This window comes from Phragmites australis, chromosome 16, assembly GCF_958298935.1.
Source record: "Phragmites australis chromosome 16, lpPhrAust1.1, whole genome shotgun sequence".
NCBI classification, from domain to species: domain Eukaryota; kingdom Viridiplantae; phylum Streptophyta; class Magnoliopsida; order Poales; family Poaceae; genus Phragmites; species Phragmites australis.
In genome coordinates this window covers 23,008,978-23,032,802 of record NC_084936.1, presented here as the reverse complement: position 1 = coordinate 23,032,802, position 23,825 = coordinate 23,008,978, and the positions used below count along the sequence as shown (strand labels likewise).

Genomic DNA, 23,825 nt, shown 5'->3' with positions numbered 1-23,825 from the left:
CAGAAGTCGAAACAAATAGCCCAGCTATGAGTTTGCTTTTGGAAAACTGAAAAATTAGATTCTGAGAAAATGAACTAAAAGTTGATAAACTAGTTGAGATGAGCTTTTCTAAATTTTAGTGGGCTGAGAAGCTAAAAAAAAATATTACAAAAACCAATAGCAAAATATCAGAAGCCAAAAGCCAAAACACCTCAACCAAACAGGCCCTAACTACCCTGGCCGACGTAGCGTCCACATCAACATGTCGTCTAACTAACAAACGACACCATTGATATCGTCTGTTGAAAGAATGATAGTACTCTGCTAGGCCCACCAAAAAAGCAACACCTTTTCACATGTTTGTGTTGTGAGAAAACTAGCATACATGTTGTTCATATAAAAAAGCTAGCGGTGTTGTTTTTGTTGTTATGAAAAAGCTAGTATGCATGTTGTTCACATTAAAAAAAGTCCAGTACATGTGTCCATTCGTTGAATAGGCGACATCTTTTTCAGTGAGTCTAACAAAGTCCTATCATCTTTTTAATTGACGACATCAAAGATGTCATTCGTTAGTTGGGCGATATGTTAATGTGGATATCACGTCAACCATCGTATTTAATTTATGACTGTCGTGTCGAAGGCCACGAGGTCTCGTCGTCTATCCGATCGATGATGATAGTTTATATATGTAATATTTTGAAATAATCATGTATTATTATAAATATTGAAAAATAAAAATATATAAAAAAAATATCCCTTGCAGTTGAGGTTCCATGGACTGGATTCGGTAACATGAGCTAACGCATGCTCAAGATTGGACTAGGTCCAACTGGCATAACTGGCCCAATATGTGGAAACATGTAGCCCAATAACTCGATTCGTCCTTGCAGTTGCACTAAAGTTTGTATGAGGACGAGCCCTAGCTTGTTTGGCAAGACGCCAGGTGAGCATTCAAGCACGTCTGCACTCTAGCTCTGCTGGGCGCACAGGTGCTCATCCTACTAGCTGAGATTTAGAGTCTGTTTGGTAGCATAAAACATTTCAGATTATGGCTAGAATTAGTAGAATAATTGTCAAACGGTATTTTTTGCAAGTAATTGGAATCTAAAATGGGAAAAGTGTTTCTCTTTTTTACACTGTAAGAGAGAAATAGGTAAAATATGGTTCATCCTATTTTTTAATTACTTCTTCTTACAACTATCATCGTTTTTAGGGAGAAACTAGAATTGAAATATTTCTGAAAGAATTCGGAACCATATCTAACGGGCCTTATCCTTATGTAGGTTTACCCTTGGATTAGATTGAGGCCCTTATCCTAAATACACGTGTGTGTTAAGTGGTTTTGCATGTTTCCAGATGTCTATAACTCCTTTTGGAAATGGCAGGTCTACCTTAATTAATTGAGGGAAGAGGTCTAGAGTTCTCTGATATCTTCACTTGCATGTTTATAGGACGTACATGTGGGTAGGTGTATGGTACGAGTGTGGTGTATATGAGTAGTATGCGTCTTTGGTCGTATCCTGTGTGGATATTTTATTTTCGGGTAATTGCACACTTCTTAATTATTTCAGGAAAAATGCAGACATCTTGTAGCAGTAAAGCAATGAGTTGGGTAATATCTAATTGCATTCATCAAAGGAAGAAAACAGAGAAAAGACGCGAACAAAAAGAATTACGGGGCCTTGGCCTCAGCCTTAGGTTCAAGTAATATGGTTTCACAATTTTGAGGGGCAAAACCAAGAGCCAATTTATTTGTTGCCACCGTCAAGAAGTGGCCGGTTTAGATTTTCTGGGTAAAATTTGGATCCTAAAAATGAACTTATTCATCTGAAAAGGCACTAACTTTTCAGAAGAAGAAGACTATACCCATTGAAACTCTACAGAAATTTTTCACTCGGAGACGGCCGGCTGGTGCGATGGCCTTGGACATGGACGAACCGTTTTCAGATTCCACGCCCGCGTAGCCGCTTCTCCACGATCACGACGGCCGCACGGGCCGCAGGCTCAGCGTCAGCTCCGACTCGCTCAGCCCTGGCAACCCCAGCGTCAGGACGATCGACGCCACATCGCCCTCCTCGTCCACCTCCTCCTCACGAACGCCGAAATGACCAGCCGCAGTGGCCTCCATCAGCCCCCCAGCCCTCAAGGGGAACAGCTCGAGGCACGCCGGGGCCGCCGCCTGGTCGTCAGCGTCCGCGTCCTCCGCGGCGGGGCCGCCCTGCATCTTGCGGAGAGCGGAGTTCCACCGGTTCTTGACGGCGTTGTCGGATCGGCCGGGGAGGTGACGCGCGATGGTGGCCCACTTGTTGCCGTGCATGCGCTGCAGCTCGACGATGCGCGCGTCCTCCTCGGGCGTGAACGGGCGGCTGTCCAGCTCCGGGGACAGGTGCTGGCACCACCGCAGCCGGCACGACTTGGCCCCGCGCTCGGGCAGCGCGGCCGAGATGGCCGCCCAGTTCTGCCGCCCGTGCTTGCGCACCTCCCGCCGCAGCGCCTCGTCCTCCTCCGCGGTCCACGGCGTCTTCTTGCAGTCCGCCTTGCCCTCGTCGCCCTCCGCCGCCTCCATGCACCCACTTCCTGGGTTTCTTGCGCGTACCCCGCGCGGCACGTTGCTGGATTAGGTTACGTCGCGCCGCGTCCTCTCCCCCTCGTAATGCGCCAGGTGCGCGGCGCCGGCGTCCGACTCGTCTGCTTCATGTGCGTTGCAAAATTGGAATCCGGAAATCAGCGATGGCGTGGGATATGGAAAGCTCGCGGAGTGGAGAGTAGCTTTTTCTTGGTAAGCTCAGCGGCCGGGCGTTCTAAGATTGTTGCGTGGGATCTGGAAATTAGGAGTCGCTTGGGATATGGAAAGCTTCAGCGAGGAGTTGGTTTATTCTTGGTAGCTTATCTCTCGATTGTTTTGAGAGTAAATGCCCAGCCGTGTGTCGCAAGATCTGTGCAATCGTTTGATTCGTGGTTTACTCGGTGATTGGCATATTAAGGCCTCGTTTGACACGATTTTATATTCTTCTAAAAACGTTTTAGATTCGATTTCTGTCTAGAAATGTCTCTATAGTAAATCAAAATCAATTTATGTAACTATTCGACTAGTCCAATATATTTGGATTCTTCAAGATTGTATGTGAAAGAGGATGTGATTATAGTGATAAACACCATTTTAAGTGTATAGGACTAAAAACGACGATTAGAAGAGTGTGAATAGTCGTCTCACCGATTTCTTTCGAAATATATAGTCTTTTTTTATTTTGATCACCCAACGTATATTAAAACCAAGAACGGAAGTAAAAATAGGTGAGAAGTAAGTTATGATAAAAAACACAAAGAAAACATATCTCTCGTAGACTTATCGGTGGTCAAGATCGCAAGATATAGTACATACGCCGACATCAGATCGCTTGCTTAAGGTGTAAGCAAGTGACAGTGAGTTATGCTTTGAGAAGCATGCAAGACGGTTTCATCCCTCCACAGTTTTGAGGCTAAACTATGAAACCATCTTGCACGTTTCTCAAAGCATAACTCACTGTCACTTGCTTACACCTTAAGCAAGCGATCTGATGTCGGCGTGTGTACTCTATCTTGCGATCTTGACCACCGACAAGTCTCTTCTGCTCTGATCCCTCATGTTATCTTGTCACTTGCATCGACGTCCCATTTGCTTAACTTTATCAACACAACGTCTCCATCTTCTCATGCTTTGCTCGCTCAACATGTGCAAAAATTAGGACCACCCTTGACTTTGTCTTGCCTTCTCGATCGTTCGACACTAAGCATCATATTTGACCCCGATCATTCCACTGTCGGCTACCAAAGTGCATTTATCACATGTACAACACAAGATAAGCAAACACATATCTCCAATCCCATCTCTAGTTAGAAGATATCAAAATCTCTGTTGAAAGAGACATGACATAGAAAACGTGAACGCCACATGTTCCCGCATTGTCACCTCCTCAGCGCCGGATCATCCGACGTGTTCAATGCGGCCATCTTGCAACCTCTCTACAAGAAATGCTATGGCGTGTTTGTCATCTCATCGCCGGACCATCCGGTGTGTACTTCTTTTCCGAACCAGTTATCTTGGAATCTCTTTGCAAGAAATACTCTGGCGAAGCATCCGACGTTCATCCCTTTGAGTGTCAGACCATCTGACGAGTACAAGTCTACCAGAGCCAGTTTGCAACATCTCTGCAAGAAAAACTCTGACGTTCACATCACTCCATCGCTGGACCTTCCGGTGTTCACTTCAATTTTTGCCTCTAGCTTGAAATGCTCAAATATAAAAAAATTCTAAATGCTGGACAATCCGACGCGTTCAAATGTCCTAGCGCCAGATCATCCGGCATGTATAATTTTCCTAGATGTTGAGACAAAAATATTAAATCTATTTTCTCTGCAACTTTTGTTAGTTATGATTATCATTGCAATACATAAATATGTTCATGCAATCTCAAGAATCATCAAACCAATATAAAAACTTGTCAATCACTTATCACAAATAAATCAAGACATATTTTAACTTGTTTTCTCATAATAATTCTCCTGCTAGTAAAAAACAGAAAGTTTCTTTTATTTTTTTCAAGAATCAGAAGAGATTTCCTGTTTCGAGTAAGAATAAAAAATATTTCTGACTGCCAAACACACCTAAGACTCAACTAAGAAGCAGAAATTCATGACAGGAGATGGACAAATGAACTGAAATTGTCGCTGTCAGGTTTGCTCAATTAGTGTATTATAAACGATAAAGCCCCCGTTGAATGCAGAAGTGTGGGGACTTCTATGTGAACTATTTAATTGTGTTTGGTAGGTCTATAAACCTACACATTTATGTTGAGTGAATTTCACAACACCCTTCCTTCTTAGAAGATATCGCAAAGACACACCTTTAAGTTACATTTTTTTACAATTTTTTGATAATTAATAATTAAGAATTTATAAAAAATATGGTACATTCTAAGGATGGAGTATCATCATATACGTATATATTACCATGTACTAGGTTTAATAACCGCTATGAGATAAATAAGATATATGCATATATTATAATCACTTCATCGTGTTTCATACAGAAACTATCCTTGGATCAAGAAAGAATCGTTCGGATAACACAATCCAAGAAGGTTACACTTGAGACTCTAAGTATGGTATACCTTCTCGATCTGACTAGATAAGGAGAGGAGAGAAGAGGATAAGTCAAGAGGTCAGACAGGTGAGATAGAGCCAAATAGATAAGCAATACAATGTTGGATAGAGGCACAAACAACACATTGAGATTCACAGCAGATTCAAGTCACGATCAAATTCATCCAACAAAGAATTTTAGGATCTAGATATAAGAGAACTCACCAAGATTTATAGGATTAGATCTAGATACATCCTTATTGTAATTATATTTTTTTTAAGATTAATCAAGGTAACATAGGTATGGATATTATCCTAATGAAAGACTAAACATGTATAAAATAGCATGTGCCCTTCTTCGATATGCACAATTGGTGAACAGGTATCCACTACGTGAAAAAAAGGTTTTAGTAATGAGCGATAACCGTCATACGTGATGGGTCACGCACCCATCACCTCATACACGACACTGATGACTAATCATAAGTGACGGCGATAAGTCATAAGTAACCCGATCCATCACTGATAACCTTTATAAGTAACGGGTCATAATCTTGACGTATCACTAATAACTAATGAATGTTTCTCACGTTTCTTGGATATGAAAAAAGTCAAAAAAATAATTTTTTTCACCCAAATCATCCCAACACAGGGGTTATCACCACTCATTGTAGGTCACTTGCTATTTTTCACACTGTTTTTATACTCTGCGTTCCATAAGAATCAAACTCGTGACCTCCCCTCGCGTGCGCAGCCCTCTTACCGCCACACCCACGCATGCGTTCTGATGAAGCCGAATAATTTATCCTTCTATACAACAGTGATGGGTCATAATCTGGACCCATCACCCATGACTGTTTTTGCTAATTGATGATCCAGAGTGCATTCGGTTAAACGGTCATAACTTTTACATACGGACTCTGATTTTGATATTTTTTTACTCTACGGACATCTACAGAAAAAGTACATCCATTTCTCTCAAACTTTGTCGGGTTTGACAAATTTTTTTAGGCTAAATTCGGCTTGAAAGATTGAGTTCTCGACCCTTGAAGTTTCTATACTATTTTTGAAACACGCGTTTATGTGCATAGCTACTATCCCTTACATCAAACTTGAGCAGAAATATACAATAGCCCATATTCTAATGTTGGTGATAGTGAGAAAAATAAAAAAAAATATTTGTGGCTACTATGCCATCATACCCTACACCAATTTTTTTCAACATGTGAATCAAAATTCATGAAATAGGCTAAGCATAAGTTGAAACGTTGATGCAATTTTCTGTAAATGTTCGTAGTCTCATACTTCTTTGATTTGAGTTTAGTGTCTATATTTGTACTTTTATGCGTAATTGTTCAGCTATAGAAAGGTTGTAAACTTTCTGCATAATATCTTTTCAGATCTACACAATACATTTAGTTTTTAGTTGGAAAAATTAAGTAAGAAAAGATAGTCTGGCTATCTCTAATGACAGAGCTGAGTTATTATTGATGGTTTATAATATCACCTGTCACTTATAACTTGCACAGGGAGAACTATCACTAATGACAAGTCATAAGTGACTGGTCGTAATATGATCCATCACTGATGACTAGTCCGTCACTTATATCATCAGCGGTGGGTAAATTTATGACCCATCACTGATGACATAGTCTAACCCTGACCCGTTGCTATATAAGTGACGGGTCGTAACATGATATATCACTTATGACTCTTAAGTGACGGGTCTTGACAACTCGTCATTTATGTAGTATCTTATTTATCTATTTTTCACGTAGTAATCATTAATAAATATTTGTATAATTGAATTTACTAATCGTTGATAATTTTATTAGATAACACTCGTATGTGCGAAATATTCACATTTATAAAGAACATCTAGAGGTAAACAACAACTTTAAATTGTTGACCTTAACCTTAAGAATGAATGGCCGGGATACTAAGACTGAATGATCAAGATACTAAATATTTAGGGTGCAGTGAAGCTGAAAAATACCTGATCCAAGCCCACGGCAGGTATTCTGAAGATAAACTGTGATGCTCCTTTCAAGCTGAGGTCATTGATCATGGCATTGGCAACATTGCGGTGGAGACGGATGCCCTTATGGTAAAACAAGCAGTTTCATCTGATGCCTTCCATCTTTCTTCAGTGGGTAGTTTAATATGCCGAGCTCAAGAATTAAAGTAGCGTATGCACTGGCTGTGTTGGGTGTAAGTGTTCTGTGGAGGCCAATTAATCTTCTTGTGGATGACCTACTATTATGTATTCAGGATTTGGTTGTCAATGATTTAGCAACACATGGTTAGTGGGATTCTTTGTTCCATTAAAGAAAATATATTAAACATTTAGGATAGTCTAAAAAACATTAGGAGGATACTTTTAGTATAAACATCTGATATAGACGTATGGACAAGTTTTAAAAGAACTTAATTTAGGCCTCGTTTGGTAACACTTCGTGGAGTGATTCCGCGCGAGAATCAGCTCCCGCATTGCCAAACACTCTGTCTGGGAGCGGATTCCACACGGGAATCACTTCACGATTTGTATTGCAAGGTGACATCTGAAAAATCTAGCTTCGATCTGATTCCTAGCTGATTCTCCTCGATTTCAACATAATATTCTCTCAGGAATCACTTTTACCGCTAACATACCAAATAATTTTACAAATAGAATCACTATCACCATAGAATCACTTCCACCCTACTTTCATCATATAATTACTCTCACCACAGAATCGAAGCTCTACCAAACAAACCCCTAAGAGATCCCTACATTAACGTCACATCTAAGTATGTGGATCTAACGCCACTCTTTGTTCTACCACCTGATGATAGTGCCTGTGTCTTAAGTATTAATTAGACATCCTAGTAGGACAAAAGATGATGTGATATGATAGTTAAGAAAGAGAATGTGCTAATATCTTCAGAAAGAGACACGTTAGGCTCGAAACCAACTAATATGCATTAATGAGAAGCTAGTGTTCTCCAAGTATGTTCTTTCTTTTAACAATTGGTCATAAAAAGTCATACAGACACTATACATTATGATTTTTTTTCTACGCACTAATTTAATACATTCTCTCATCTCTAAGAAATAAGCATAGACACTATGCACCGGAACAAATATCAACCTGGTTGTTATTAAGGATATAACTGTGACTTCCGTCTGAAGAACTTAAGAATTCCACATCTGCATGAAACTACTATTTTGTTATCAGACGGCAGTAGCTCCCCAAATAAATAACGGATAGAGAAACTTAATATACAACGACCACTTACAAAAACAAAAGAATTCACCGCTCTCCTTGTTCTTTACATCCAACCAAAATTAAGCGCTGACGACAGAGAAGAGCTGACACTATGAACTGATTTATTATAGACGAAAGAAGAAAAAAACTAAGACTATGGCATAATTACAGTTTCAAGAATGTACACATCTGATGCTTGAGACGGGACTCAATGATGCAATCGGATCTGTGCCAATTAGCACAGGAGAATACGGTCCCAGTTGGAAGATCACTTTGATGCCACCTGGAGTAGCCAAGCCAGACTCACCAGTTTAGCATAACAGGAGCAGGATGAAACGGCACCATCAATCCAATATAATGCGCTGAACATCTTATTACTCTTGCCAAGCATTTCGAGAATTTTCTTCACATATATTTGATGATGATTTGCTCGGATTTATTATTGCAGGCATCCATTGCTCAGGAATCACAATAAAATAAGCAGACATGGCTTTCCTAAACCGCTTCTTATATTGCATTGGTGAAACTACAGTTGGAGAGGCATTCTTCGGCCCACCAAGAATGCCAGAAGATTTGACCCATGTTTCGAGGTGTTTGTCCCATGTATACTGCCTCATAAAATCAATAATTCCCAAGACCAGTTCATGTTTCTCCTCATCAACTCCCACAAGCAAGGAATAATCCATCACATCAATTCCCTGAAAGAACAAGGGAGCTCGTTAATGTCTTCTTGTATAAGGCACTAGGATCAGTTTGGGATTTAGACCTACATTGTATTTTAATTTTCCACATCTTATGCACACGCATCTACCTATACAATATTGTCTGTTGGTCTACAGTAAACCTCATGGTGTTTCCACAGGTCCTAAGAGTTGAAGAAAAAGAGAAACAGTAAAAGGCCTATAAGATATCAGAAAACTCAAAGGATAATCTAATTACAATAGTAAGAAGTATGAATGTGACATTGTGCGACTGCTCCAAAACTTATAAGCATTAGCTTCAGGTGCTGGAACCAAACATCCAAGTCAAGAATGACCAAGATGGCTTAACAAGCTAACATTTGTTAGGAATAGCAACTCCATGGAGACCGTAGGCCAATATATATACATGTACACGTGAGCAATATGCAGGGAACCTCTTATAACACGGGGATATTACACATATTCAATATATATCTTTAACAACCCCTCCCCCCCTCAAACTCATGGTGGGTCAACCACACTGAGTTTGAAGAGATAGAACCTATGCTGAGTTATCGTCTATGACTTCGTGAAGAAATCAATCAACTAAAGTTCTGAAAGAACATACTGAAGATCAATAACCTAATCATGTACCAATGTCCGTTGTAAGAAGCATCAACACCAATATGTGCGGCGACGGCGGATCGAACGTGGGAGAACGACAGCGGTGCACGGCGATGACCGGGGAACACACCGAAGACGAATCCGGCGAGGAGGTGAGCGGAACCGACGAGGGAGCAACCGGCGGGAGGCGACGACGCGGCGGATCAACCCAGACGGGTGGATCCGGCAGCGGCAGAGGCAATTCTGGCCAGGGAAGAGGTAGATCGGGCCGAAGGCGGAGCCGACGATGATGGAGGCAGCTAGCTAGAAGGAAGAGAGAGAAGCCAATGGGTGGGTGGGCTAAGATTGGGACGAGTTTCTGTGTCCTAAAAGAAAACCTACCTTTGATACCATGTTAGGAATATCAACTTGTATTCCATGAAGATCATAGGCTAGTATATATATACATGTACATGTGAGCAATATGCATGAAACCCTTTATAACACGGGGATATTGCACAGACTCAATATATATCTCTAACAACATTCAGCTATTACATACAATCAGCTCATTGTGGCATTTGCTATTCTCAAAGCACAAATGTCAGCAATGCAAAGGCTTGTCATATGTGATTTGCTTAAGGTGCAAAAGTATTATTCATTCGTGGGACCATGTAATACAAAAGTCAAAGCGAAGTGGAAAGATGTCATGAAGGATGATATTTCATTATCTACAAAGTTCTATATCGTTCGCCTAATACTGGGAAAGGAAATGGCAAAATCTGAGATCTTCTAATTTATATTAAAGATTAGCCTCTCAAAAACAACAAAAAGTTAGTTGCTCTCAGACTCTCACTGTCTACTACAACTATACAAGAGTTCGCAGAAAAGAAATGAAGATAGGTCTGGCAAGTCATGCCCGAAATAAGATCAGCCAAAAGAGGATTAAATGGGAAAGAGAGAAATTGAAATAAGAATGCAAGCTATGAGTTATGACCACCCTCTCTTGTATTAATAAGAGGCCGAATTTTGATGTATAAATCAGGGTGAAGATTATTGAACACAAAAAAAGTGAAGTTAGAAATAACCCTAACAGGTATTACATTTTTTTATAAGCTTTTATGAGCACAAGGAATTGATGCAAACTTACTGCTAGAAAAGAAGTATCGTTCCAAACAGCTCTTTCCAGTAGGCGCTTTGCCTTGTTCCCAACAAAAATCGGCGATGTTGGCATCGCCTCAATTAAGTTCTGGTCAAGAAGAACCTTGTTGCTGCCACTGGAATCTGCATTATATCTTGACCTTGAAGATCCCTTGAGATCATAAAGCCTGGTGATATTCCGTCCAAACAAAAGATTTTCCATCACCAGCAAATCCATTTTTGACTCCTTACCACCCTTCACATGCTTAATTGTAACCTAAGCAAAAGCATAGCAAGTGTAGATATTCAGCCGGATATTCCAACAAATAAAAAACTCCCTCTAGTAGCAAAAAAGTGGCATTTTTAATTTCGAAGTCAATAAGATGCCACTTTGACCACTGAATTTTGTTTATCAAATATTGAAAATAGGTTACAAAGGAGTAATTCCATGGAAATATTTTTCATGGCAAATTTACTTACACTATTTTTGTATATCCAAGAAACTCATTCTAGACAATATTTTTGGCCAAAATAAGTACAATTTGACTGCACACATTCTCGGTATCGTTTTTTAATTAGAGGGAGTATAGCTACTTCTTGCTAATTATATGTTTTATTACCTGCCAGTCAGATTCCAAACTTCAAGAACTTAATAAAACTCAAATTTGGAACTCCAAAAACATAAAATGGACTGTTTGGGAGCCAAACCCCAAAAACGTTTTTCAAAACCTAGGTGACTATGTTAATTAGCAGTATTGCCCTATTGCTTCGCCTATTGACAGAGTTCACAAGTTCTGTGCTGAGTTAGGTGATCCAGTTGTTGACAGGGAGGTTTATCAAGGGTTTTCTGGGCGTCTTATCTATTTGTGCCACAGAAGACCTGATATTTTGTATGCAGTGAGTTAGCTGAGTTGATATATGTACGATCCCAAAGCAGGACCTTTAGTACTTGAAGAGTAGCCGTGGGAAAGGCCTTTGGTTTAGGAAGAATCAACACTTGGACATGAAAGATAAATGCTATGCTAATTGGGCAAATTGTGTGGATAACGGGAGGTCTATCTCAGAATATTGCATCTTTGTGAGAGGTAAACTATTTTCCATGGGGTAAGAAGTCAGAGGTTGTGGCTCGATCTTATGTGGAGGCAGAATATAGAGCAAAGGCACTGGGATTGAATGAGATGATCTGGATGAAGGGTCTCTTGTCTGAGTAAGGGTGTTGAGGAATAATCCCTTCGTGCTTCATTGTGACAAGTCTGCAATCAACATAGCTAGTAATTCGATACATAATGACCGTACAAAGCATGCTCAGTAGGCTCTCCATCAAGGAGGAGTTGGATTGTGGCATGCTAAACTTAGAGTATGTCAAATTTGGTGAACAGTTGATTGATTGTTTCACATCAAAGGGTTAGGTCCCTGTAAGGGTGATGCAATAAGTAACAAGATGGGCATGGTTGATATTTTCAACCCACCTTGACCATGAGTATGAGAGAATTAGTCTTTAATTAAAGAGGAGTCCTAATTCAAGTCTAGATTTAATCCTAGAACTACAAGTAAAGAATGCAGGGCTCCAAACGAATACACAAATATTCCTAAATCCCAACTTCAACATCACATTCAAGCATAGAATGTCAAACTTTTCCTCTGGAAGTTTCGTATCACATGACTTGAATGGACAAAAAGATGTTTTTTATTGTTTCTATCACCCTAACTAAACAATTTGATTGTCTTTGAAAAGATATGTCATACTTATAGACAGAACTATGTTTTTGAACCAAGTTTCTGCTTGATCGCTAGAGCTATTTTTCGTACAAGATGCCAACTAATATTAGAGGACCATAATATTGTTTCGAATCAATGGATAGATGAAGTTCTTTCTCACAATTAAAGTGTGATAACACTGAAGAAAGTTCGAAAGAACATACCTGATAGATCCCCAAAATTTTTGCTAGGCATGTAGGACTTCCAGTGCCTATGGACTCTGACAAATATTTAAAATATTCTGGGCCAAACTTAAGGAATGATTCAAGCTCTGTCTTTGTGACTTGCTTTATTATAAATCTATCATCCAAAGATTTTGCAAAAAATACATTACTTTTACCACCTTGCGCTCCCCATTTCTTGCATCGACTGATAGACCTCAAAAAGTCAAGCTCAGATGGACAGCAAGACCTTCTCAGTGCTTCAAAGCTTTTTGCAAAATAGCAAGTCACAGTATATTTCACTTTCCCAAGTGGCCCACCATCTTCAAAAGAAACTCTTGAGTGCACCAGATCAGGAGCAAAGGATCCTCTACCTCCAGACATTGATGAAGTAAAATCATCAATCGATCCAAAATCCTCAAATAAATGAAATGGATTAAAATTTCCTGAATCATAGACAGGCAATGGAAGCGAAGAATCTGTACTGTCCCTATTTTTGCTGCTCTCATCCGACAATTGAAAGCGGTGCATGGGTGAAATAAGTGCATAGGAAATAATACTAGTTGGTTCATCATCAAATACTGGGATGACAATATCATTAGCACCAGTAGGCAGAAAAAGTCTTGCTCCACCTTGCTGTGATAGCTCACAAAACAACTCAATGCATGCAGGAGTGTAGTCAGCCAAGGAAGCAAATCCCAGTGCTGTACCGGAGTTTGTGTTTAAGGAATTATAGGATGTCATGTATGGCATCTTAAGCCATCTTAGTAAGTCTTCTGCTGTATCTCCAGAACGGACAGATAAAGCAGAAGTATGGGATGGAACAACCTTGGCTTGATTTTTAACATCAACTGCTGCACCATCAACTGAAGGTAGTGGCTTCACCAAGTTTGCATCAGGAACAGGTCCATTCTCACCTCTCCATTTCGCATCCAATGTGTCTGGAATATCTGTCATCACTGGGAATTGTCCATCAGAAACAACCCTACGAACGCCAAGTCTGGATTCTTGGTTATCTAGGTGATCCCTAATGTCTTCGCTGTTGGCATGATTGATTTTGGCCATTGCATCTTCAGCACCATTCAACTTTGCAACCTTTTTTGAGCCATTTTCATTAGATTGATTGGCCTGGTTTAGCCCCTCATCTTCACTATGAAGTGGCCTTGAGCTCTGTTGTAAGGATCCTTCCTTAGCTTTTGACAGAATTTCTGTGACCTTAGTGCTCTTCTCTAACTTTGTAGTTGCACTGGGATCAACTGATTTATCAGAATTCCCCCACCCAATCCGTAAACGTTCTAGTGTGGCATAGTACTTGCCACCTGAAGTTGCTACCAAGATCAGTCGTTTATCCCACAAGTAACACAGAAACAATAGCTGCCTCCTTAGTTCGTTAACTTCAAGAATATCAAGGAACGCCTGTCCCTTTCCCATATCCTTTTTCAGCAGGTTTAATGACTCCTGGAGGTGAATGCTACAATAATCAGAATACAACTTTACAAAAGTATTTGTTTTTGTACATACATGAGTGGGACAATGGCCACTTGATAAAAAATTAAATAAAGAAATTCAAAACAGCCATACCATAAAGTAAGTTTTCTCTGCTTGCAGGATCTCTTCCAGTTCCACAATATTTCTTCTTAACTCGAGGATCTCCAAATTGCCATCAAAAGAACCTGTAATTGGCCTTTTTCCTGAAACTTGGTGGAGTGCGTTCAGAACTCCAGTGAACAGAAGTTCAGCTGAGTCAACCACCTGAATCATTGACTATCAGCATCAGCCAGAAATAATAGCATAGACTGGATCATAATATTAAGCATATCACCTCTTTTGCTTCTTGTTCTACCCATTCCTGATGCTGGGAAGTAAAATCAAGTTTTGGTGGTGGCAGATACACAGAGTGAACCTTGATTGATGCATATCGGAAGCAAGCAACCATTTCACCAAAGCTGAGATACAAACATGTAAGGTACAACATTTAAAAATTTGATAAGATGGAAAAGAAACAAGGATGTACCCGTAAAAGCGAAGGCAATCCCTGTGAAGAGAATGACCACAGCTGGCTACCCTACTTGCTGCTGCATGATTTGAAAAACTAAGTTCCAAAAATTTACCAAAAGACAAGCCCCAGGCAGCATCAGACATCACTACTCTTTTAGTTGCTGGAGGGAGCCCATTAACCTGAGGACACCGTAAGCATCTGTGCCACATCCAAATTCTACCGTCATGTTCACCAGGCAACTTTACTGGAAGTTTCCTTACTGATATTGTTAAGCTGCCTTGGGGGTGAACGTAGCAATAAACATGGGCCTCTGGTGGCAGCTCACAAGAGCGGCAAAGGTTGTTCTGAAGCAAAATGTGAAAGTTAAGAAAAATATAAAGTTATAAAACAAATATAGATGTATGAAGACCTAAGTCTAACCTGATCAAATAGCTCGTCACGCAGAAACCTGCCTAAAGGTCTGTCAAAGTTACCGTAATATTTTATGCGGAGAAGGTGTGGCCGCTCACATAGAGTTTCTTTCCAAACACAACGAGATGACAGAGAAACTAATATACTCTGATTGTCAGCAGGAGATGCTGGAATTTCATCCTTTTTGGCAATTGAATCATCCTTTCTGCTATCATCATCATGAGAAACCTGTACGTTGAGAGGAGCAACTGGCTTACCTGCCATCTTGTCAGCAATCCCAGAATTATTGGTAAGTGAATTATCCTTCTCAACAGACATCAAATTTGTAGGATGAGCAGGCAATACACCGAAGTCACTAACCAGCATATTTCTAGTGGTTTCTGGCTGGCGTTCTTCAAAGTTCATTTTGCTATTCACATCTCTAGTACAATCAGGATAATGGCAAAATGCAATGTTCGACTGCTGAACCAAGGGACCAATAGATGATTGAGGAACCATGCCCAGAAAACAGGCAATGTTTCCATTCTGGCTATTGATTTGAACAGATGCCATTTCTTCAGAACCAACTCCCAATCTTTGGTGGCTTTTATTCTCTGGAGAGCATGCCAATACTGTTTGTTCCATTCTCTTTATACCATTAAATGTTAAATCATCATTTTGCATATCAAGCACTCGCAGGTTATTATTTGGTAATGGAGCACTAGGCATTGGTAAGGTAGGTATTGTCGAGATGGATCTATCAGCACTGGAAGGTTTATCTGGCAAAGCAACAATAATTGGTGACTTGAGTGGGAGTTCTGGAAGGGTTGCACCTTCATCCACAAGGAAAGATGTTTCAAGAGCCAGGTGATAGGCTGCAAATACTCCATATTGCACAACATGCTTCACTTTTTTGAGCTCATCACCATTAGCGCCTTTGAGCAAGATCTACAGAATCGGAGGTGGTTACTGGTTAGATATGTGGCTTGTGCCAGTAGCCTCATTTTTTATTATGTGTTTGTTTCCTAAAAGATGTAACACAGATCATTTATCTCCATGAGCTGACAACAAAGTGGTGAATAAACCCTTCAAGGAACATGTATCCACAGCAAAACAAAATGCAATTATTTCTAAAACGAATATTGTTATTCATGAACACAGTAATTGTTCTGCCAAATTCATTGCCCATACATCGATCAATTATGGTAATATTTTCAATGTTAAATCTTTCAATCTCCGCATTGAATTGAATACTTCACATTAACTTGATTCCAAACTTCTTCCCAATATTATATTTTAACAGAATATTCAAATTTAAAGGGAGGGGGTCTATTGTTTTCAGGTACCCATGCAGTGACCTCGAGGGGTTTCCCCTTAGTAATTAAGTAGACAAAGGCACAAAGTGACCATGTTGCGACATGTAACAAAAGGAGAAAACAAAACAGAAGCACTATAACTGAGATAACAAGTGAATACTTACTGTACAACCCAAGGGTTTTGGACAGCCTTCAAAAAACATAAGGGTTTTAAGCATTTTCTTCCCACCTTCCCCAGCAGTCCCATACTCTTCAACGTACTTCTCTACATGGAATAAGTCGCAATGCCCAAGCTTTTGGGATGACAAATAATCAATCGAGGGAACTATATGAGCACCAGTACACCGAGATATCCTTTCCAGCAGTGGCCTTTTGATATTCAGAACAAGTGAAATGTTTTTCTCCAGAAATAAATCTTGAGCATAACGAGACACAGATTTCTCTACCAATACGACACTTGGTTGGTGTGCTTTGATCTTCGCAACTGCCATTTTCAGATAATCTGTTTCCTGAAGTCAAAATGAAAAGTTATGAGAATGCATCACTAACAGCAACTGGCAATCCTTATAACCCTGTCAGTTTGATTTGCATTACATCATATGCGTGAAAAGATATTCACGGGGAATACCTGCTGCAGTAAAGTATCAAAACTTGAAAGCAAATTCGATACACGCTGGTATTCGAGTGCACCACCAAGAATTAGGATTCGTGGCTTTTCTTTTTTTGATGACATGCGTCGATTAGCAACATTCTTCTTACAAACAACTCCTTTTACAACAAAGCTGAAAATAAAAGGGTTTACGAACAAAATCAAATAAGTTCTCAAGTGGAGCACCAAAGAAATGCATGGAAAAGAAATAAAATACAAATTTTAGGTGATGTAGATTAAAAAGGAAAAGAAGTCCAACCGCAAGTAGCATCAGGGGAATTTGAATTACAAAGCGTTCGATTTGCAGAAGCCATAAGGTAATGAACACTCGAGAGCATATAGATGAAAATCATCAAACTATGTGTATGTGATGCATGACAAATGAAAGATACAATTTGTTTACCTTTCACTTGGGCGACCACAAGCCAAGCATTTCACCTTAACATAGCCACCAGGGTCCATCCGACCTCCTTTGCTGGTATCTGGTCTCAAAAGTGATGCAGCTTCCCAAGACAAAGAAGTAACTATATCAAGCCAACTCTCTTTGCCAGCTTTATCAACCAATGGTACCCTTTCAGCCTGAAGAAGTTGAGAAACTAATGCCCGAAAATGGCCATCAACTATTTCTTTCATGGCATTCTTGTGTTCCTCAACCGATTTATCTCTACTTCGACAGTGTCCACTGCCAAAGCTGTTTGAGCGTAGATATCCCCACTCTCCTGTGGCATCCTCCCCTTCCTCATCATCACATAGAACACCATAATGATCATCCTCTTCGTCCTCAGGTTCTGGAGGTACCCAAAGTGAGCTATTGTTTTCAAAGTCCACAACTTCATTTTCTAGCACTTCCATGCTATACAAGGAAGACGATCGAGCATTGCAGCACTCATAATTATCAATGCTATGATCTTCATTCTTATCTGCTCCCAAGGAATCAACTAAGGTTGTCATATCTTTCCTAGGGGATGTAGATTCTTTTGCATCATCACTACAGTCAACTTGATGACCATCAAAATACATCGGTCCATAATATTCATCAGAGTTTTGCAAGTGCTGCCCTTCCAAATCTGAGTGGAAAACTGCATAGTCATCATCTTCATCATCACTCCTAGCACAAAGTAAATGTTGGAATAGCCGTTAGCGACAGGAATGAAACTTGTAATCAAAATACAATGTTCCTTTTATTTGTTCATAGTTGATTGTGTGCATGATATTATGTTGGTTAGAGATATGAAATAGGTGAACTAATACAAGAGATGAAATTCCAATCACAAAGTAACATCATGGATCTAGATAAATCACCGTTTCTCTACAGAAAAAACACATTTCGTTGAAAAATGAAGTAAAAAAGGAGAATACATCGGACCTGTGTATCTTTCAAAAAAAAAAAAAAGAGTCGAAATGGGTTCCATTAGACAACTGGCTCACATAAATAGCTGGTTACAAGACTGGTTACAAAATCCAGGAACTGGTCCAATCACAAACAAGGACAAACAATGACATACATCTATTCTACCTCTAGGACACATGTGTGTCCCCGACAAAGTAAACTACAATCTATGTGATAGATTATATTAAACCTTCTAAACATTTATTCCAATATTGCCAGCATGGGCGGAGCCTAGTGGAGACCAATCTGAGCTCCCCCCCCCCCCCCCCTTGCCCGGAACAAAATTCCTAAGACCCGGGCATCCCAGCCCATAGCAAATCAGCCCATGAAAAAGTAGCTACAAGGCCTGTACATCAACCCACCACCACGGCACCACCAGTCAGGCAGTCAGCACACACTCCTCTTTCCTTGCCTTCTCGTTCTCATTGACACGACGACACCAACCGAGCGGGCGCCCGGCAGGAAGGGCAAAGAGTGGAGCGGTAGCGGTGGTGCGAGAACTCACGGCCTCGCTTCTTGGATGTGCTGGTAACTTATATTTTGGACTATTCACTCTAAATGGTGCTCTAAAATGATATTGTGGTACTGGTATAGTTTGTTGATAAACATTGAGCAAGTGCCCCCCCCCCCCTGTATTTGTTTCACCCTCCGCCACTGATTGCCAGCACAAAGAAGTTATAAACAGAACAAGATGGTATCAAGCACAAAACAATGTTTCCCATATACCTAGTATATATCATGGCCGATTAGGATAAGCAAGTCAGAATGCCAGTATAACGAGCTGCCAAAAAAGTTTCATGGCAGCATGCCTATATGTGAGATGGAGAAAAGGATGTTGATGGAATGGTGACATCTCAATTGGAACATTTCATCTTCTACTTGGTTCAAGGGCTGATTATTAACAGTAATAACCAATTACAGTCACCCTTTGTTGGTCAACCATCTGTCAACAACTTATGAATTTTCCTATGCTTATTTGGTAACATCATGGAAATTGGATATTTGAATATAAACATGAGGCATAGATTTGCGACTAGTCAAAACTTCCTAACAAAACTTAACCAATCAAAACAAACCTAACGATTGATCGAGAACAATCAAATTTAAATGGAAACTTATCTCCTAACGGTAAGCAAATATAGTCTTGTGGAGCAGCCCTAGGATCGCAGGGCGACAGGCATACTTGCTGCCCAAAATAACAGTAAATGTACTTAGAACTTAAGATAATATTTGTTGAGACACCCCATGATACCAAATGCGTTGTTTGTGGTGGGGTTTGCTATGTCGAGCATCCACAGAGAAAAAATTGAGACTCATCAAGGAAGAACATCTTGTCCAACACCTTTATTCAAAAGTAAGACAACATGCAACAGCACCATAGAAGAGTGGATGCAAGTTCCTGATCGGTCAATCAATGCATATATGATCTTTATTCATTGATGGCATTGTCACGGGTTAGATTCCAATTTCTTAGTGAACAAAGCACGAAGGCATACCTATTCAAGCAAAAGTTGAATGGATCCGACGGGTTGTCCACATAAGCAACAGGTTCCATGCCCCCAGCGGGCTCCATCACAGCCTGCTGCTTCTCAGGACAGCCCTCGCCGTGGACAGGCACAGATGCAAAGTCCGTGTAGCTGACGTTGGCGTAGGACGAGATCTGCCCGTTCGTCCCCGCGCTGCTACGCCCAGTGGAGCTGGACTTGTCGCTCCTGACGCTCGCGGCGGACGGCGACAGGCTCAGCACCGGGCTCGACGGCTGCGCCACGTCCCTCCGGGCGGCGGCCTCCTCCTCCAGCCAGCGCTTGAAGCAGTAGTTGCAGACCCTGATCCTCTCACCGTCCTCCCTCGCAGCGTCCCCCGGCGACCGGGGCACAGAGTTGGCCGTGCACCGGGCGCAGAACACGCGGCCGCAGTGGCGGCAGTGGTGGCGTCGGTTCAGGATGGTGAACTGCGCGTCGCAGTCGTAGCACACGCGGCAACTCTGGTCCGGCATCCAGAAGTCCCTCGACGAGTCATGTGATTGCTGCGGCTGCGCCGCCGCTGCCGATTGCGACGCGAGCGGCGGCGAGTGCTGGCCCCGCCGCGGCATCCAAGACTTCACCGCACCGAACAACTCCACGAGCCGCCCTTCCGGCGATCCCATCATCCACGCCACGCGGACCACCAGCAACCCCACCCCCTCATGCTCAGTTGGGCGACGCTTCAATCAGCATAGCTGCTCCTCCCAAAACCAAAACCGCTCCCACCTCCACGCCGCAGCCCGCCCACCAGATCAGATCACTCACCTTGGTGGCAGCAGCGGCAGCGGCAACTCACAGCCACGACGAATTGGGCACGAGAACTCCAACTGGATCGAAGGGAAGCAACTAGGATTTGCGGAGGGGAAGTGATTTGGCTTAAAAAAGAGATTAATAACTTTGGTTGGGATTAGGAGGGGCTGAGCTGAGGGTTCCGGAAGGGCGCCAGTGGAGAACGGAGATGGGAGGCTGGAAGGGTGCGGGTTCACGGGGACGGGGATAGAAAGGGAGGGGAGATGGATTAACTGACGCGTCCCTGTTTTCTTCAAATCTTTTCTGGGTTTGGATTTATGTTTTTCTCTTGATCTTGTCCTCTGTTTTTCTCTTGGATTTAAACCATCGCCGTCAGAATTGACACCGACCTAAGCCAGCGTCAGCATCGTCTCCTCCCCGCTGCTTGAGAAGGAGGTTGTCGCTGATGAGAAGATGCGCTTCTGTGGTGTCGGCCCCAATCTTAGAGGTGGTGTCTCTGCAAATCCCCCTCACCCCCACGTGCATGCCGCTCTATACCGTCTCTCCCTTCCTCGACATCCGTGGAGGAAGGAGGAGCCTAGGAGCATCGTCGGATCCACCACGGATACCTCTTCGCTGTCCTGCTTGGATTGGATCTGCGAGGCCGGAGCTGGGCATAATCTCATCATCGCAAAATCCATCACCGCTGGTCACCTTCTCCTACACAGATCAGGTGTCCTCAGGCAAAAGCGAAGCCCCTCTCTCTCGCTCACTCGCTCCTTTGGTAGACCAGTAGATTTAGATTGAAATCTTTCCTCAGTTCTATCTTTTTTTTTTGCAACACCTGCCTCCGATGCGACAGGTCTCCCCCTGCCGAGTCACCGCACAGTGCCAACCTTGCTATGCTGCATAGCGCAGTGCGATGATGATTCATCAGTTATTGCCATCGTCGGAGGTGCGCATGAGCTGGTCGTTTGAGACGTGGTCCAGGATGATGGCTTGGTCGGTACCGCGCTGGTCAGGCTTATGCGAGCTCCAAGCGATTCAGGAATGTGCAACAACTGTTCGGCGAAATGGGCATGCGCTACTTCATCTTCTGGGACCTCATGCTTCACAGGTAACATGTTGTAACTTTTCAGTAAGAACAACATGCGGATTGAATGTAGTGATTGTGAAGGGGACTCCATGTGCATAATTATTATGCTTCCTGTGGATTCTTCAATGGACTCGGTGAGCTCTCATGCCTCTGGCTCTTGTAGTTTCCTGTAGCTCATATATGACAGGCGAGTCCCGGTCGGCGCCAGCTCCCGCCTCGTGTAAAGCCCAGAGAAATCCAATGCTTGCCTCCGCGAACTCCAGACGCCGGTCCAAAATCCTCAGACCCTCCTTCTTACACATTTTGCGTGTCATCGGCTCTCGCCTCCGCCTCCTCACACGTCGCTGCCGCTCGAATCAACGCTGCCACCATCGTATCTGAGCTGCCACCACCCAGATCCGCCTCCTCCACCACAAGCCGCCGCCGCCAAAGCCACGTCCCATCGGATTCAAGCCATCGCCGCCCGAATCGGCACCGACCTAAGCCAACATCAGCATTGTCTCCTCCCCGCTGCTCAAGAAGCAGGCTGCCGCTGGAGAGAAGATGCGCTTCGGCGGCATCAGCCCCAAGCTTAGAGGTGATGCCAAGGCAAATCCCCCTCGCCCCGCGTGTTTGTCGCTTTGTGTCGTCTCTCCCTTCCCCGACAGCTATGGAGGAAGGAGGAGCCTAGGAGCATCGTCGGATCCACCACGGGTACCTCTTCGTCGTCCTGCTTGGATTGGATTTGTGAGGCTAGAGCTAGGCATAATCTCACCATCGCAAAACCCATCATCGCCGGCCACCTTTGCCCCTGCAGATCAGGCATCCTTAGGCAAACGCAAAGCCTCTCTCTCTCTCTCTCTCTGATGTGGTAGAGCAATAGATTTAGATTGAAATCATCCCTTTGTACCATCTTTTTTTTTGCAACACTGCTGCGACAGGTCTCCCCCTGCCGAGTCATCGCATAGTGCCCACCTTGCTACGCTATGCGGCACGCTGCAACGATGATTCATCAGTTGTTGCCGTCGTTGAAGGTGCGCATGAGCTGGTCGTTTGAGACATTGTCTAGGATGACGGCTTGGTCGGTACCGCGCTGGTTAGGCTTATGTGAGCTCTAGGCGATTGAGGAACACACAGCAAGTGTTCGACGAAATGGGCATGTGCTACGTCATCGTCTAGGGCCTCACGCTTCACAGGTAATACGTTGTAACTTTTTTTAAGAACAACTTACATATTAAATATAGTGATTGCGAAGGGGACTTCATGCACATAATTGTTATGCTTCATGTGGATTCTTCAATGAATGGAAGGTTGAAATGCTACTGTCTATGAGCTTTCTATTTCCAGAATTATATAGCTCAAGATGTTTGATTAACTCTGTCATATCTTTTAATACATTTGCATATGTTTAAGAAAGTACACAATTAGAATTATTTAGAGGCAACAAGTTCAGATGCTATCATTTAAAAATTAGATTGGCCTTGACTACTGATTTTATGGTCATTTTGTCAGTCTCCTACAGTTTGGAAGTTCCATGCAAATGTTGCAAAAAAGATTTCTAATATAGTCTTTTGGCAATAATTTACTGTTCCCTCATATTGCAATGGCGTTCTAGAATTAATCCTATCTTTATCCCAGTACAAATATGTCGTTGTATTTTGCGCTTGGCTGCTAGAATTTAGTCAAGTACTACTATGTTTAAAAGGACACCGTTGGCAAAATGGTTAGTATATATATTTTTAATAATGCAAAATCAAAGTTCATAAATTAAGTGAAATATTTCCAAAACAGACAATTGACAGCACTAAAAGATAGCAAACACCATTTTCTACAGGGAGACTTTTCTGACGGCAGTAAAATTTCAAGGTTACTACATTTTGTCAATTAATTAAATATTGCTTACTTTCATTACTACCTCAGCCTTTGATCTTTTACGATAGTTTTCTGCCTTCCTTAAAAAAAAAGATAAAACCATCTTAGCATCAATGTAGTTTTTTCTAGGAAAAAACATTTTGTTACACATTAGTTGAACTTTCCACTAGACAGTTTGAATATAGAGTACAT

The 23,825-nt window shown here is 41.9% G+C and overlaps 2 protein-coding genes across 2 annotated transcripts; both read right to left on the bottom strand.

Moving 5' to 3' along the window:
- Positions 1 to 1,783: 1,783 nt before the first annotated feature.
- Positions 1,784 to 2,801, bottom strand: LOC133896379 (transcription factor MYB77-like). The gene has a single exon (XM_062336973.1). The coding sequence runs from the start codon at positions 2,543 to 2,545 to the stop codon at positions 1,958 to 1,960; it is 588 nt and encodes a 195-aa protein (XP_062192957.1). The 5' UTR covers positions 2,546 to 2,801; the 3' UTR covers positions 1,784 to 1,957.
- A 5,416-nt stretch (positions 2,802 to 8,217) lies between these two features.
- LOC133896158 (1-phosphatidylinositol-3-phosphate 5-kinase FAB1B-like) lies at positions 8,218 to 21,152 on the bottom strand. Its single transcript, XM_062336681.1, has 11 exons — positions 19,931 to 21,152; positions 17,448 to 18,152; positions 17,024 to 17,177; positions 16,560 to 16,904; positions 15,110 to 16,027; positions 14,705 to 15,033; positions 14,513 to 14,636; positions 14,272 to 14,442; positions 12,694 to 14,148; positions 10,782 to 11,048; positions 8,218 to 9,046 (listed from the first exon to the last, which is right to left on the bottom strand). The coding sequence occupies exons 1-11, from the start codon at positions 20,581 to 20,583 to the stop codon at positions 8,723 to 8,725; spliced, it is 5,445 nt and encodes a 1,814-aa protein (XP_062192665.1). The 5' UTR covers positions 20,584 to 21,152; the 3' UTR covers positions 8,218 to 8,722.
- Between the last annotated feature and the right edge of the window lie 2,673 nt (positions 21,153 to 23,825).

Excerpts from the sequence above, each read along its gene's own strand:
- LOC133896379 (XM_062336973.1), bottom strand. The coding sequence starts at position 2,545 with ATGGAGGCGGCGGAGGGCGACGAGGGCAAGGCGGACTGCAAGAAGACG.
- LOC133896158 (XM_062336681.1), bottom strand. The coding sequence starts at position 20,583 with ATGATGGGATCGCCGGAAGGGCGGCTCGTGGAGTTGTTCGGTGCGGTG. Across the intron at positions 16,028-16,559 it reads CAAAACCCTTGGGTTGTACA|ATCTTGCTCAAAGGCGCTAA; the intron begins GTAAGTATTCAC and ends CCGATTCTGTAG. Across the intron at positions 15,034-15,109 it reads GTGACGAGCTATTTGATCAG|AACAACCTTTGCCGCTCTTG; the intron begins GTTAGACTTAGG and ends ATTTTGCTTCAG.